This window comes from Symphodus melops (genome assembly GCF_947650265.1).
Source record: "Symphodus melops genome assembly, chromosome: 23".
NCBI classification, from domain to species: Eukaryota; Metazoa; Chordata; class Actinopteri; order Labriformes; family Labridae; genus Symphodus; species Symphodus melops.
The window spans coordinates 12314175-12330373 of NC_136713.1; the positions used below are offsets into that span (position 1 = coordinate 12314175).

The 16199-nt window shown below is 44.0% G+C and overlaps 2 protein-coding genes across 6 annotated transcripts in view; one reads left to right on the top strand and one right to left on the bottom strand.

The window, feature by feature from the left end:
• Nucleotides 1–547: 547 nt before the first annotated feature.
• Nucleotides 548–4439, bottom strand: LOC306818723 (T-cell-specific surface glycoprotein CD28-like). 2 transcript variants are annotated; one of them, XR_013778353.1, is made up of 4 exons: nt 3907–4439; nt 1909–2265; nt 1713–1825; nt 548–1003 (listed from the first exon to the last, which is right to left on the bottom strand). XR_013778353.1 is itself a non-coding variant. In XM_079336435.1 (4 exons), the coding sequence occupies exons 1-4, from the start codon at nt 3989–3991 to the stop codon at nt 890–892; spliced, it is 672 nt and encodes a 223-aa protein (XP_079192561.1). In that variant the 5' UTR covers nt 3992–4439; the 3' UTR covers nt 548–889. The 2 variants fall into 2 exon arrangements, 1 of the variants encoding a protein (XP_079192561.1); XM_079336435.1 differs by having other exon boundaries at nt 1713–1849; nt 1930–2265.
• Nucleotides 4440–5994: 1555 nt separating this feature from the next.
• raph1b (Ras association (RalGDS/AF-6) and pleckstrin homology domains 1b) overlaps nt 5995–16199 on the top strand; it is a 47151-nt gene continuing 36946 nt past the window's right edge. For all 4 annotated transcript variants that reach the window (XM_079336750.1, XM_079336748.1, XM_079336751.1 and 1 more), the window contains exon 1: nt 5995–6255. The gene's annotated coding sequence lies outside the window, so the exon portion shown is untranslated. The remainder of the gene's footprint in view (nt 6256–16199) is intronic.

Sequence of the window (16199 nt, forward strand, 5' to 3'; positions counted from 1 at the left end):
TTAAGCTGGGCTCTTGTAATATAGCCATCAGTAAGGTCCTTTACCTGCTTTATGTAAACATAACAATGAGCATGGTCTTGTTACCTGCTCTTTTGTTAATGTTAACAGACAAACAGTAAGGTCCTTTACCTGCTTTTGTAAAGTGTCTTGAGATAACGCCTGTTATGAATTGACGCTATATAAATAAAGATTGATTGATTGATTGATTGATGATAAATACGGCTGTATGTGAAGTCTCTCTTGTGTTCCGGCTGACTTTCATGGAAAAGTGGAGCAACTTTTCTCGAAGTTTTGTCAGTGGACGATTGATTTGACTTGCAAGAATGCACGCAAAGACCAAAAAAAGGAGCAGTGGAAAAACAGAGAAGAAGCAGCATGTGAGAAAGAGCTCATCACAACTCGCAAACGCACCGACAGAAGCCAGACGTGAGTTGGATGTATGTGCAGAATCAGTTATTCCATTGGAAGATCATGGGGAAGCTAAACGTTAGCTCCTGGTGAAGCCTTGTGAAGAAGGAGGAGGAACGTTCCCAGGACACGAGAGACAGAAAAAAGAGATCGAACAGAGCTGTGCAAACTGTGCACGTAATGAAGCCTCTTCAAACTCGATACAGAGAACATGTCCAATTACACGTAGCATTGATATAAAGGCAAACAAAAAAAAAGTGATTAAAGTGTTGGATGTTGTTGCTCTTCTTTTGACATCATCCCTTCCCTTCCCTCTGTGAGCTGCACGTGAAAACACGAATCTCAGGAGGATTTCAGCAGCACGCTGTCCACAAAGTGTAAAAAGATCTTCAAATGTTCTGGGTTTTTTTTTTTTTGGACAGGTTATGCAAAGGTGTATCCGTTATTGGCGTGTGGAAATGCTCCGCTCTGGCACAGATGATCAAAAGTATCTCGGCGTTGGATTTTGAACGCCTCGATTCTTTCTTTGGCCCCTCGGTGCTCTTGGTTTGGTGTTCATGTAGTCGCTCTGAGAATCCACGTTCCTCAATTTCACCTGAAAAAACACAGACAAAGCTGCTGAACAACATTTTCCTGTCCCTGGATCGTTCCACAACTAAACTGGATCTCATTGAAATCTTCCTCCGTGGATCACTCTTCTGCTCTTGAGTGATATTTCATCCTCCAGTAACAACTAACCTCTGTTTCCGATATTCAAAGGCACTGTTTCAGGTGTCGCAAAAAAAATTGTCAAAGTCATCAATTATTAAAGAGGAAATGATGAGAGAAGAGCACGAGGAGCCTAACTCAAGTTTCTGATCAGCCAAAGAGAAATGCTGTCTATAGAGTATTATTAATTAGAAATATTATTATTAATAATACTGTTGTCTTTTTGATCATTTAATCTCTTACTGCTCTTATCTGGGTTTTTTTTTTTAATTTGCTTTTACTTCCTTCAGTTTCTTGATCCTTTCAACCTTCTGTCGTTCTCAGCTCGTGTTGTTGGCTTCTGGTTCCTCCCGGGTTCTTAGGATGGTTCTTGTTAAAGGTCGGGTTGGGTTTTTATCTTTTCACATTTCTCACGTTCTTGCTGTTCGATTATGTTTTTGTGTGTTTGATTTGTTCTTGTTTTTGAATGATTGTCGAGCCCTTTTTAAACCTCTCTTTTTAAAGGCGCTATATAGATAATATCTGATAATAATAATTAGCAGTAGTTTTCTCTCCTCGTCTGCTGATATTGTTTAGGTACGTTTAAACCTTCTTACCCAGAAGAACACGGCGGAGACGGTGACGACCACGCTGTAGATAACGACTGACACAAGAACCACAATCCAAACCCAGAAGAAGTCGCCGCTTCCTCCAGCTCTTCCGTCGACGTCTTTACGGACCTCGCACTGGTGTCCTGGAGGAAAAACATTCAGCGGGGATTCATCGAGGTGGACTTTATCTTAGTGTAACAACACAGATGTTAGGAGTGTTTACCTTCTAGAAGTACCAGTATGCCCACGGCTCCTGGCACAGCTGGAAGCAGGGGAGGAGGGACCCTGACCTGGCCTGCACACCTGTACACGCCGTGGCTGCTGGCACTCACTCCCACGAGCAGAAAACTGATGGAGGCATTATCTGTGTTTTTCTGCAGTTGCAGATCCTCCCTCTTTGGCGATGTGCAGTTTGGATCTTCGTTGTTGTGGCTGCAGGTGTGGTTGTAAATCACGTTCTGGTCTTTGAGAAGGTTAAATCTGAATTCTTGACCTTTCAAGGTCGGACACGGCACAGAGACGTTGTGTCCTGCAGGTACGCAGACACTTTTAAGTTTGTCTGAAGAGAGAGAGAGAGGGGGAAAAAAGATGTATTTATTACAGGCACAGCACAAAATAAGATCTCTGTGAGTGCCCTTGAAGATGGTTGTGTCAGTAAACTAAGTCAAGAGGTTTGCTCTGCAACCAAACGCTGTGCAGAAGGGAGCAGATTTATTTGCATTTAATTGAAATTCAGCCATTCGAAACTCGTCTTTTCGCCACATCTCCTCCCACACACGGAATATCTTCAATAAGAGCACATTTACCTCTTTCAACCTGCCTCACATTTCACTGAAACAAAAAACAGACATGATTCCACAGTGAGAGCGGCACACTTGAGTCACTCTGAGTCACTCTCAAAGTTAAGGTGGAGACGAGAGCTTAGATGAATACCTGTATTGTAAACAGCAATTCCAATCTCTGCCGAATGGTGCATGTTCACGTCAATAAACTGCGTAAGAGACTGATGCAATATGCAAGTGAATGTGAGATTTCTCTGAATGATTTTGAGGCAAAAAAAAAGAAAAACAATTACCGACATCGTGGCCTTTAGAAGGGAAACCTGAGGTGGAAACTTTTTCTAAGTTGATGATGCATCAATTCTGCAGCGTTAACTTTGTGCAAAAGTAACCAGAAGGTTTCTTTCAGAGACAAAAACAAACCTTGTTAAAACCAGCTGCTGTGTTTTAATGCTGTATGGCAAATGATTGTAAAAAAAAAAAAAAAAAAAAGATGGGCCACCGGCTGCCTTGTGTTGAGTTTGCACACCATCACAATCCGACTTTGCCGTAACTCTTGCTCTCTCTCATGCTGATTCCCAACAGTGTGGAGTAAAGGCACAAAAAGGCCCCAAATTAATCTTTTAAAAAAGGAATAATATCACACTTTACATGTTACATGGTGTTTTTACATCAGTGCATTGGACATCTTTAATGACATCAGAATGACCAACCAGCAGCCATATAGCCCGGATATTCACCAGACATCTCAAAGTCGAATTTAGCCTCTTATGGAGACATTGAAATATAAATAAACGAGTAAGTTCACTTTTAGAGGATTTTTTTTTTGCAAACTTTTAGTTGTAGTTCCACGTAATCTCCTTTCTACTTTTTCCTCCATTTGATTGCAGAGACGCCTCTCATGAAAAGAAAATCCTGAGAAGCTCATGTGACGCGATGCATTACTGCTCCTGATCTACGAAGTGATGGGCCATATAAGTATAAGATAAGATAAAGGGTGTACACAATCGTCTCTACAGTAGGTGGACCACATGTTAGTAGTATAGCGTGTATTTGTTAGAATAGAGAATACTGTAATTTAAACTCAGATTGTTTTAAACTCAGAATTTGAACTTTTATCACTTTAAGTGCAACTCCCTGATAATACACTTCAGTATAATTTTCACTACCTCTGCTACTGCCACACAAAGTCACAGAAATAGCCTCATTTTTTTTTTTTTTGGGGCAACTTTACAATTTGAATACGTTGCTGCAATGACTGGGGGGGTTACCCACTGTCCTATACTGTAACCACAAACTCACAGTGAAGTCTTGTCCATGTCTATCAAATGACTGGAAGTTATACTGTTACTTATTTCAGGATCTCAGTCACTGAAGCATGCGAGTAATTACAAGATAGAATTTAGGCAGCAAAATCTCACCGTTGCATGTGCATGTTCTCTGCGCCTGAGTTGCATCGCAGATCCTGCAGCCCACAAGGATCATAAACACCCAGCAAGGCTTCATCTTGAACTTCTGCACCGAGCGCGTGAGTTTCCCTCCTGCAGAGTGATCGCTCCCCTCCTCATCACCTCGACAGCAAAGGCCACCGGCTTTAATTTCTGCAGACAAATCTGATCTGATTCTCCGATATCATCAACCTCTTGTTTCCATGCGTGCGCGCCTTTTGACGTTCGCGCAGCACATCCTCATGAGACAGAATGACTCCCACGAAGCAGCAGAGACTGAAACTTCTAAAGAAAGAAAACATCCTCTGGCAGAACCGCCTCTTCCCGTAATGTTTGTGACCTTTGATGGCTTGTGAATGTAACATGGTTGTAGGTATGTGCTCGTTTGGGTGATGACGTCTTTGCAGGATTGTTTTTAGAAGCTGCTGCATGTTTGATAAAATGTGTAATATGACAATACTGCTTTATGACAATAAGAATAAGAAATATTGGAGCTAAAAACAAGATATTTACTAAAACAAGTATTTGCATTTCGCTGTTCCATCTTAACGACATTATCAAAACAGTTATCTTGAACTTAGAGTACAACGTTTCTGGATGAGCTGCCTCCACAATGTCTGCCTTTTCGAGCTGCGAGTTTAGCTCGTCTTCCAGTCACTCAGAGTAGGTTAAAAGTTTCATTGCATGCAGGTTTCGCCACTCAGTGGTGTTTCTTTTCAAAAATAAAATCAGGAAAACATCTCAGCTTGTCCTGCAAAATCAATGAAAAAGTCAAAGAAGAAGTGTGATTCTTCTGTCTCAATTCAAAGTCAAAATACTCCTAAATCCTCAATATTGTGTTTAATCTGACTTGAAATGATCCCTGCAATGTGTATACACAAAAAATATATTGGGAATGTTCTTGTTTGTGTTCCAACATGATAAGGAGTGTTGCGTTGCTGCCTCTGCTGCAGGCTGAGTGAGTGACCGTCAGTGCATTGACCCTCCATCAAATCCAAAACAGGTCTGAAGAGACTTCAGACTTCGTTTTACAAAGAGAGGGAGAAAGAAGAGGGAGAGGAGATAAACTGTCTCTGTCACGTCACATCCGTTTCTTTATGCTGCATATGAGCTAACATAAAGGCTGGTACTACCGATGTAGTTTAACAACATAAAAACAGTATTTAAGCAGCAAATTTGGGTTAAGTTGAACATGCAACGTATTTCATTGTCCACTAGATGGCGACAAAGCATTTTATTTGGATTTATTTAGTTACAAAATAAAAGCTATTCCTCACAAGGCTTTATTAATTGCAGCACTATTTCTCTCTGCCTTGTGGTCCCTTTGGGTTTGATCCGGAATTCAAAGCCCAGAGCCCGGAGCTGGGATTAGAGAGTGTAAAAAGGCAGAAAATGTTGACTCTGTGTGGCAACACTTGGTGTCAGATTCATAGGATTTTAGAGAGGGGATTAGAGCATTTATGAAATGTTGTTTGTAATTCTGAAGGGGGGTAGAATAAGGGTTAGTAATGCCATGTGCCCATATGGGTGACACATAATCTCCTAATCTGGAACAAGTCCCTTTTGTCTGCTGTTGGTTTTAAGTGAACATCAGAAAGAAAAGAAAACTTCAATCAATGGTTGCAGTTTGTCCATTTAAATAAGACATTTATTTATATATTAAAGTTTAATCTTTTAAACTGTAAAGCATCATGAAGAAATTTGATTTGATTGTATTCTTCTGTTTGTTCGTCTTCTAATTATTTTTTACATAATAATGATAATATTTTATATTTATTTATTGCCTTTGGCTGTATGGAGGTAATATCTGCTGGATGCTGATGCTGCTTTCCCTGTTCCTCGGAAAGCAGAGTTTCAAGTGCATTTACTGTACAAAAGTAGAGAACAAACTCAACTCATACGGGGACTTTTTCGATGCCGAAAATTGTCTTTTTTGCAAGCTTTCGAGACGTTTGTGACATAATTATGATTTGGGTTTCTCGTGTTTAATTCATATTTTCTCACTCGAGAGTTTTCAGGTTTCCTACGGCCCCTGAAAGCACCGCCGTGTTCTGGGTTGGACAGGAAACGACGGAGACGCGCAGCGTGTCTCCTCACTCAGCAGCTCCGGGAGAGAAGAATGGGAAAGGGGGGAAAAGGGTCCGTGTATGTAGACGAGGCAGCGTGTGAAAACATGAGGTCAAAGGGCTGTTTTTAAAACTACATTTAACACAGATAATTACACGTATTCTATCATTTTTTTTCCACCTGAGGGAAGAGGTGTTCGCTTGCCATTGGAGAGCCCGGACAGGAGAGGACCCTCTTTGTGAAACCAATTTGACTGTAAGATGATTTTCATTACTATTCTGGTTATTTTAATCCACTAATACTCCGGTATCTCTGTTTTTAAATAACCATTCTCATAACCTAGAAATGTTAAACATGAATAAATGTCAGATTAATATGCCAGCCCATCCATCCTAGATTGTATCCTCGGGAAAGGAAAGGAAAGGGGGCAGGGAGAGAAGGCAGCAGTGTTGTATCATTCCTCCTAAAGGCAAGGAGCAAACAAGCAAATGTTTGGATGTGTTGTTGCCTCTTTATTGAGTGTTTTTGTGTTTGAATGGGGGTCTGTGAGCCCCCCCTATGCGGCCATTGAACAATCCCTTTTCTTGGGGGAGAAAGGGCGTGCAGCGTTTGGGCCGACTTGGCACAGAGCCGCAGCTTTCTTTCACGGGAGAAGCAATTGAAGACAAGCCCTTTTTATAGTGTGTGTTGGTTTAATTGTCGTTTCCAGCTTATTGGGAGGTATTTTCAACCTCATTTTCCTCCCTTGCGTGCAGCGAAAAAAAGATGCACAGTCTCCACCCTGTTCCGCTGAACAGCCGCTGGTAATGGCCGATGGTTTTTGTCACGGTAATGTTTGTTTTCCCACACATGAATAATGAATAAAACGTGGATTATTTGCTTAAAACATAGAATTCAAGTGTTAATGTGAGTTTATGTGTCAGGGGTTTGGTTTATTATCAGCTGCCTCGTGCACTGCAGCGCGTGAACACTGTTTTAATTCCCTTTGTGTGATGACGCCGCTGGCAGCAGATTGGTTAACATGAAGCCAGTATGACCAGTGGCTTCCTCCCAATTCAAGATACAGCTAGGGCTAATGAGCTAAGATCATGACCATGTGCAGAAAAGTTAAAATAATGTGTAACAACAATCAGACGTCCACACTGAGGAGATAAGTGGCCCTGCATTGACAGTAGGGCTCAAAGGTCTTTGCAACAGCACTGTCACACCAGGCCCCAGTCTGGATGGCCACCATATGGGTTTTCACCTAGCAAACATTCCCTGTTTGACTATAAGAGGAAGCTAAATGTGTGCAACACTTGAGTTAAAGAGAAATTCCCCAACAACAACAACAGCAACGTAGTGTCATATCTTATTTTATCATATTGCATCAATACAGGGGCAATGGAGAATATCTATTGGACTGAATCTTATCACACATTGTTATTCCACTACAGGGACTGTAAAGGGTTCAGTATTGTACCGAATGGTGTTGTGCTGTATCATGTTGTAGCTTAACACATCCGGTTGTTACTCCCATTAAAAGAGCAGTAAAGTGTTACATGTCGTCGTCTTCCATCATCTAGTAATGGATCGTTATTTCCCAGTGAGGCCCAACTGGGAATCCAGCATTGAATTGGGATTCGAAAAGGAGTCTCGGAGTTTAAAGATCTTTTTTTTTTCTTTTTCCGCCTGCTAAAATGTGGCTGCGTGCCGTTTTGATGATTCGATGATTGTAGGGTGACATCAGCGATAGTTGTTGTGGCGCTCGGAGGGATCTACTGGAAGTCGTCAATCTCAACCTGATCATAGGTGATCACGATGCGTCGCTTACTTGAATGTTTGCGTCACAAATCATGCGTCAGAAGAAGATACCTCGGTTTCTTCAGCATCTTCAAGAATTTCCCCTTTGACCCAGTTTTTTTAATTTAAATGTCTTTTTACCTTTTAAGTAAACGTATTATTTTCTGACTCTTGTCACCGAAGTGAAGCCAGGCGAGGATGGTCTTTTAACTCTTCCCTTTAGGGGCGAATACACAAAACAAACAGCTGAAAAAAAGGCCACTTGGCCCGGCCTTTATTCCCCACAGTGGCATCATAATAGACCGTCTGCGTCCCTTAAGGCACGCTTGATTTGCATCCACAAAGCCCTCGACTCGGAGCCCATTATTCTGGGCATGGAGACAGTGCTGCAACAATGCAACCCATTGGCTTACAGTGCAGTTAATGGGTTGAAAATAACTGTTGGCCTTATGGTCCCCCCCCCCCCCTCCAGTCACATGTCTTAAAGTTTGATGTGCTGTTTTATTTTTTGCAGGAGGGTTTTGGAGTTCATTCAGCGTCTAGACAAAAACAAAAAATGTGTTGATGCCACAAGCACATCTGGAAAGCCAGTGATATTCAGTGTTTGTCCCTTTGGGGATGGTTATTGTGTCTTTGTTTCCTGTGCTCGGTGTCTTTCTTAAGAGTTTAATTATCTACTGGTTACTTTAAATGGAGGGTTTGCTCTGTTTTTGATGTTTGAGGCAAATCGTTGTGCTCATTATATTCCTGTGGCTGAATTCCAACATGATTGTTGCCATGAAAGTTTCGGCAAAGTCACTCGATATGAAGGGAAAAACCCATTAAAGCAGGCCCGTATCTTTAGGAGTTCTGGGGTTAGATTGATGCAATATGTAGGGGGGGGGGGGGGGGGGGGAATAAAAATCGTGCAAAAAATACTGAGAATACAGATACAATTGCACAAACACATCGGCAGCGTTTAACAATACTGATGTGTCTGCAATGTCTGGATTGTTTGCCAACGTTGTATGCTTTGATGTTATTGGCAGCTCAGCTAGCAGCCCCCCTCACAGCCGATCATTGGTTCTATTAAGAGCCGTGGAGAGACGGCGATCTTTAAGCTGAAGCTGTTTCTCTTTTCTAGTATTTTAATGTTCCAGCTGCACGTTTTGTTTTAAAAGAGTCCAAGCCTCACCATCGTTTTTCTTGTCCACAAACTGCAGTCATCCTTCCAGGAGTTTGCCTGCAACTTCTGCCAAATAAAACCCAGAAATTCTGGACTAAATGGTGACACGGAGGTACACTACAGGCGTGGAAATAGTTGAATTCATGCGAGAATGGTTTCCTCGCATAAATCGTTGAATAAGTCTGGGACCACGCATGCTTCACTGACGGGCTGAGATAGTTTTTGTATAAGTGTCAACATTACATTAGAAACAGGCCTTTGGGTTCAGGTCAAGATTCAACATTCTGAACTGTTTGTGTTATTGTGTTTTATTCAATTTGGACGGGTCTTTTAAAATGCCAAAGTCAGTAATCAGTATTGACAAAGTAGCCAATCTTGGAAGCGTTCAACCGTCAGCTAACATGTTCCGAGTCCTGATTTGTGTCGACTCGAGTTTGGCGTAATTCGACGGCCGTTTCTAGTTTACAAAAAAAAAACCCTGTCGGTTTTCTGAAGGGATCCTTTCTGTAATGTTTTCCGACCCTTCAGGAAACAATAGGAGCCCGTCGGGAGACGTATTTCGATGCGGCACATTTGCCCTGGAAGATGACGTTGCTGCCCTGCTGGAGCAATTCCAAATGATTTAGTGTTTTTAGTTAAGGACGGGAAACGTGTCTGAAAAATGAGGTCGACGGTCAAATGATACGGGAACTGTGCGTGTGTGGTTTGGCATCAACTCTAGAACTAGATTTAGTTGTGATAGAAATAGTGAACAACACATGAAAAGAGAAGACAATACAGCGCCTCATGTAAGAGGCAGTGTTCATTCAGGTAGTATGGTGCACAGTTTAGTCATGGATTACATTTCCAGCCACAGGGGTGAAACACATGTTAGAGGGAGAGCGTGTCATTTCTCTGCACATGTCGGGAGATTCTCAACGTCAGCTTTTCTTTCCCTTGAATCTGTCGAGCACACAACCTTCGATGGGGAGAAACTTCAGCTCCAAGTTCTTAACCAGAAACAGGGTCCTGCTCATTCAGCTGACATGTTTTGCTGAAGGAAGAGGGGAATAAACGAATTCTCTCCTGACTCCATCCGTCAGCTGCTGCCTTTTTTTTTTTTTTTTTTGCACGCTTGATTTCTCTGGGATGTCGTCGATTTAGACGAGAAAAAACAGTCGTCGGAGAAATTCTTGGCTTGACGACTGATCGGCAGAACAGAAAGGAAAAGCTGTTCTTCGTTTGTGTGCGCGGTGATGTGTCGTGCACGCCGGTCTGTCAGCGCTTCGCTGGCTGTGTCGCGTGAGTCGCAACAGCCATGTCTGACCTCCGCCCAGCCAGAGACTTTCCCCTCACAAAAGCTCCAGAGAGGAGACTGGAGGTGGTGTAAGTTTCCCCAGGTTGGGTTACAGCCACGGGGGGTGTGCAGGTGGGTAAAGGAGGGTAAGGGGAGAGGATGGCACTTCAAACGCAGCCTTCAACACAGCCCTGATGGAGAGCCAGAGGGGGGAGAGTGTAAGCTGATATCTCCACTGATAGGAGGAACCTTCGCCAGGGTTTGGAAGAACACAATAAAGTGGAGTAAGGCCAACAGCTGCGTTTGGGTCCAGCTCCTTTGATGCCAAACATGATGCACCGCATTTAGAGCTGGAAAATTAAACGATCTCTTTACAGGATCAGAGTAGGTCTTATAATCTTTGGAGATTGTTTTTTTCATGGGTGGATCGAAAACGACAGTGACTGCAGTTTATTTGCCTTTACGTCATATACTATGGATTCTTTGAGCTGCTGGGAAAGAAAATGGAAGTTAACGTTAGAGGCAGCTCAGCTAGCAGCCCCCTCACGGCCGATTGTGTGTCCTATGAAGCGCAGATCTTTACCCTAAAACTTCAGAAGGAGACAATGCCTCTGGATAACTTTGTTCTCGTTAAAACATTGCCAACAACCTGTAGTAATCATGTCCTCCAAATATGCTATGCTAATGTTAGCAGCGGCTCGACTTTGTTTGCTTTGTTTGGATATTAGTTGAAAAAATGTAACCTAGCGTCTTTGATATTATTGGCAGCTCAGCTAGCAGCCCCCTCACAGCCGATCATGTGTCCTATAAAGAGCAGTGGGGGAGACACTTATTTAAGTGTTTGTGTTGAAAGAGTTGAAGCCTCTATGGATCACTTTCTTAATCATCATACCCTCAAAACATGCTTTGCAGCAGCTCGGCTTGCAGCCCCGACAGACACGTCAGTCCGCAGAATAACAGGAAGACAGACATTTTTGTTGTTTACAGGTTTTAATCACCAGGTCAGCATTGTTTAGGATGGGGACAACATTTTGTGAAGAAACAACTCTAAAGAATTCCTTTAAAAAAACAAAACAAAAAACAAGCTGAAGTGACCTTAGCGGCAGCTCAGTCTGCAGCCCCTCCTGATGTATTGTGTCTGTCGTCTCTTGTTTCCTCAGCTGTTCAATACAAGGCCAGTTTGATTTATGTGACGAGATCACTGCAGAAGAATCAGCTCCAGTTAAAAACCTCTTGACAAATTCTGTATTTCTAACATTAAAAAAAACAAGATACTCTTTTAGAAATAGTCTGAACTGATGGCAGCAGCAGCTCGGCTTCCAGCACGCTGTAAAGATGAAACAACCTAACTCATTCTTTGCACTGGTTTAATCATATTCACTCATGAGAAGGTGTCCCCTTAAGGCCATGCCACTACACTGAGAATCATCATACCATCTGTTGTGACTAATTTCAATCAGTAGTGAAGAACTCATTGTTCAAATGTTTTGTGGAATCCACCCTGAGTGGAAAATCAAGCAGGCTGCATGCAAATCCAGATCCTCGAAGCCTCACAAGTCGCCACATTTCGGGTGTGTTGTTTGAGTCTGAGTGGGTGAAAACCAGAGAGAAAGTGTGCGTTAGTCACTCCACCTGGGCGTGTCCCCCCCCCCGTCTCGTCACAGGCATGCTGTCCTCGCTACTATAGCGCCTTGTTCTGGGAACATTTCGCTGACCTTTGGTGGCAGCTGCCCCTGCCATTTTGGAGACAAAGACAAATGGCTGAGCAGGACCGCTGCAGCCTCCACTGTTTCTGAGCGTGGGTTGCTCTTCCTGTTGGCCTTTTTACACAAACTGAGACACAGATATCAGGGCCCTCTAAGGCAGGAAATGAATTGTTTAAGGGCTACGTCTGACCTTGGATTTATATCTGAGAAGGAGACGGTGGTTTAGTCTTAGAGGGCAAAAAAACCCACGTTTCCTCTCCCTTTTTTACAAACGTGTATCGAGCTCCATGTGTAGCTGGGGAAGGTATGCAGATGTATAAGAAATGTATGGACACATCAGCCTGAATCCTCCTCCTGTGCAGCTGATGGGAGTCGGCAGAAGGAGGACAGCCTCTCTCCTCTCCAGGGCTCCACATGATCCGGGTCCTCGTTCAGCAGGTGCAGTCAAGCGCACAGGCGCGGAGAGAGAGAGAGAAGAGACAACCAGAGATATAAATGGAGAAAATTGACCTCCATTTGAATGTTAGCTTTCTAGATCTGTGCCACTGGGTGAACGTTTTCACCAGGAGCGCTTGGCGGTATCACAAGCGTGCACGTTTTTACATTTAGACTCTGAAAGGAGGAGTCCAGCTTCTGCAGCGTTCGATGTTTTCTGAGCAGTAAGATGTCGGGTTTTTTTGTCGACTCTTTCCAATCGGAGTTGACCTTTAAACAGGCGTAAGGAGAGAAACAGTTTGCACTTGTTGCATCTTGCTGTCGGCTTTAATTTGCAGGTAGAGCGAGAGAGAGAGAGAGAGAGAGTGCAAATTTTCAGCTGCAATAAAAGTGATGGTTACACCTCCTGCTAAGCTCTGTGTAGTTGCTGCAGTATGACACCTTGAAGGATGTACTACAAAGCGAGGGTTACTTTGCACTCGCTGACTCAACGAGACCTTTTTTTTTTGCCATGTTTTCTTCTTCACGCTGCGTTGCAACGACTGCCCGTCCTCGAGCTTTAAAACCCTGAAACGTTATGTGGACGGGTCAAGATATCAGACTTTAAACTCTCGGGTGGTTCTAGAAAAATCCGACCACCTCCTGTTTGAAAACCAATAACCTTCTCTTTAATTCCCTGTTATTGCATAGCGTTGTCGTCATTAGATGTAAAGAGAGGCCAAACCCGTATGAACAAGCAGGCGAGCAGAGCCAAGGAGATAGCAACGGTGCGTTGGTGTTTTCATGAAAAAAAAATTAAAGGAATCTCTTTCAGTAATCTCATCATCATACTTCAGTCGCATTTTGTCAAATAAATTGTCCATTTAGTTTCCTTCCTCTTTCACTGTACATTTCAGTTAAGCAGCTTAGGCAGCCATTAATCAGTCGGTGTGACTTTGACAATGGCAGGTGGCTGATTTCACCCCCCCCCCTCCTCCTCCTCCTCCTCCTCCTCTACTGTATTACAGATGGCCTGCTCTGTTCAGTCCTGCAGGGGGTCGGCCTTTGTTAGTTTTAGCTGATCACATGACAGGAAGTGAGGGGCCATGCAAATATAAGATGTTTAGTGCGACAAACGTGTTCACATTTTCAACACCTGGGACTGCGACGAAGCCCCCGAGGCAGTTTGCTGAACTTTAAAAAAAACAACAACAAAAAATATTGAATTTTCTCGGATGCATGTACACATTGCAATTAGATGGCACAACAGCACATTTGAACCAAGACATCCATAGTAGGTAGAAACAGAAATGACTGATCTGAACTTTTCCGTGCTCATGCAGCACCCTGAAAGTGATCTCAGTGTTTAAGGTTTGAAAAGGGAATCTCATCCCAGTGGGAATTGTCATGGAGGATTCCTGCAGCTGCATCAGGTGTCAGCTGGAAGGAGGAGGAGGGGGGGGGGATTTATGGCGTGGCGTTTCTTAATCCTGCGCGCAGAACGTCCCCGACTGAAGCTCCAACACGAACGGGCGACGGGGGGGGGGCCGGCGAGTGATGGATGGTGCGGCCCGGTCTGCGGCGATGGACGGACTTTAGGAGGCTCGGGCCGCCGATAATGGGTCTTAACAGAGGCGGGAAACGCTTAAGGCAGCTCGAAGGAGGGATGCAGAAAGAGAAGTGCAACCTCAGAGGAAATGCATATGTGCCGTGGGAGAGCGTGCATCATCGACTGGGTGATGGATCGTCTGTCTGGAGCAAACATGCAGGGAGGAAGTGGATTTATTCCCCACTCTGTGTATTGCTCTCACATGTGCAGTTTTGAATCCCTGATTGAGATGAATTATACGGCGGATTTCTTGATCGAGATGAAGCCTTCGACTTCCTCGGTGTCCATCACTTTGATTTACGGCCTTTCATTGAGTTGAACGTTTTTTATCGGTGGCCTCTAAAACGATCGATCAGAGTCCCCAAACTCAAATCGTGTGTCGTAAAAGAGAACAGACAAAGAGCGCTTTTCATGTCGCATCGTTGACGTTTGTTCCGGTTGGTTCTCAGAGCTTTGCATCAGATCCTCCTCCTGGGACGAACGACATCCTCCACAGTCTGCACCCTGTCGTCCTGCACGCTGGCTCCACAGCACGCCGTATATCCAAAGTTCCCTGATATCGCAGCGGGAGCATTCAGCGATGAACACGGAGAGGAAGAAGTGGGACGGCAGGAAAAATGGTTTTGTTGGTCTTGCATCCAGGAGGGACATGATGCAAACACTGAAGAGAAAGAAATGTTAAACATGAAGACCAGCAGACAAACATTGCACATGTTCCTCATATCGTTCCAGGCCTATCGATGTCACTTCCTGTTCTGCAGCCGGCCCGTCAAAGATGCTTTTCCTCCATTTCTCAGCGCAACACTTTGAGATTAAAGAAGAAATCTCGAAAACAAAAACAAAAAGAAATGGTGGTCAGGCCTATAATTCTGATAGACATTTTCCCATCATTTAAAAAGACGCATGTCAATGAGGTGGACATGTCCCCTCGCCGTTTCCTCTCTGCCCCCCCGTTCTGATCAGAGTTCAGCCTGTTCCCAGCAGTGTGCGTGTGTTTACTCATGCAGGCTTGATTATGTATGTTTGCAGTCTCTGGATGCACTTTAAGTCCATCAAACAGACTTAGAGAGAGAGAGAGAGAGAGAGAGAGAGAGAACTCACACACATGCAAACAAAGGGCACTTCGTCTGTTTTCCCTCACCCCGCTGTGAAATGCCTGAGACGCTCTCTCTCTCTCTCTCTCTCCGGAGTCGGAGGGATGCTTACGTGTGCACCGTCGCTCTCGGGACCATCGACTTCCGCTTCGTGTCCCCGTCGAATCCACGGAGAACGAGAGAGTTTCAGATGTCTGAGTTATTGCAATAAACACGCACGGAAAACATCCAGATATTAGCGTACGGGAAAAGAGGAATTAAAGGGTCAACAAGGGAAATGCACGACAAGAAAAGGGCCGCTTTTTAGCTCATGTTCTTCTTAGTGTCCGGCAACTTTCCAGACAGGATCACTAAACGCGTAAAGAAAGATGAACGCCCTTCACTCGTTCCTAGAAGAGCCTCCCTCGCTGACTGTCTGAGTGGGATTGCGATGGTTTAAATGGCTCTTTAGATCAGTCACAAATATCCACGCAGACCATGTTGCACGTTCCAACATCGGGGAACAATCGGATCCTTCACTTTGCATCGCTTGTAAATTCCTGACGGATCGAGTGGCAGCCGTTAAAAGTGACTCAGCTGCAGCATTTCAAACATGCTTGTTTACAGCGTATTCCTTTAGGTTGCCCTCTCACACTTTGCTCCCCTGCAAACACAGAAATCAAAAACAGACTCCTTCGTGCATTATTGAAATGTTCCAACTGTGTTGAAGTGTTTTTTTTTTAAACTCTCTTCAAGCTGCGGAGTATCCGCTCACCCAAATACTCGAGCTTGTTTTTCCATTAAATATGCAACGTATAGCCTACTTTTCCCCAGCTTTTTAACTTTCTCACCCCGTGATGATGAAAGTCAGCCTGTGTTTAAAAAGCGGCAACGCGATCCTTAAGCGTGCGGTGAAAGCTCAAACGCGGCGGTTTGGAAAGCAAGCCTGACATTCCCGGGACGGGAACCAAGAAAGAGGGGGGGCCCCAACAAATCGGCGTGTTATCCGAGAGGGCTGCCAAGAAGAGAAGTGGAAAAACCACCTGTGAGGAATGGGGCGACGGGTTTATGAGAAGCACAGAAATGCTCTTCAGCGGCGATGATGTCATGTGAAACAGGACGGCGCTGAGGTCAGCCTTCGTTTCCACGCCAAAATCCCACTCCACGCTGACTG

Excerpts from the sequence above, each read along its gene's own strand:
- LOC306818723 (XM_079336435.1), bottom strand. The coding sequence starts at position 3,991 with ATGAAGCCTTGCTGGGTGTTTATGATCCTTGTGGGCTGCAGGATCTGC. Across the intron at positions 2,266-3,906 it reads GAGAACATGCACATGCAACG|ACAAACTTAAAAGTGTCTGC; the intron begins GTGAGATTTTGC and ends CTCTCTCTTCAG. Across the intron at positions 1,850-1,929 it reads CATACTGGTACTTCTAGAAG|GACACCAGTGCGAGGTCCGT; the intron begins GTAAACACTCCT and ends TTTTTCCTCCAG.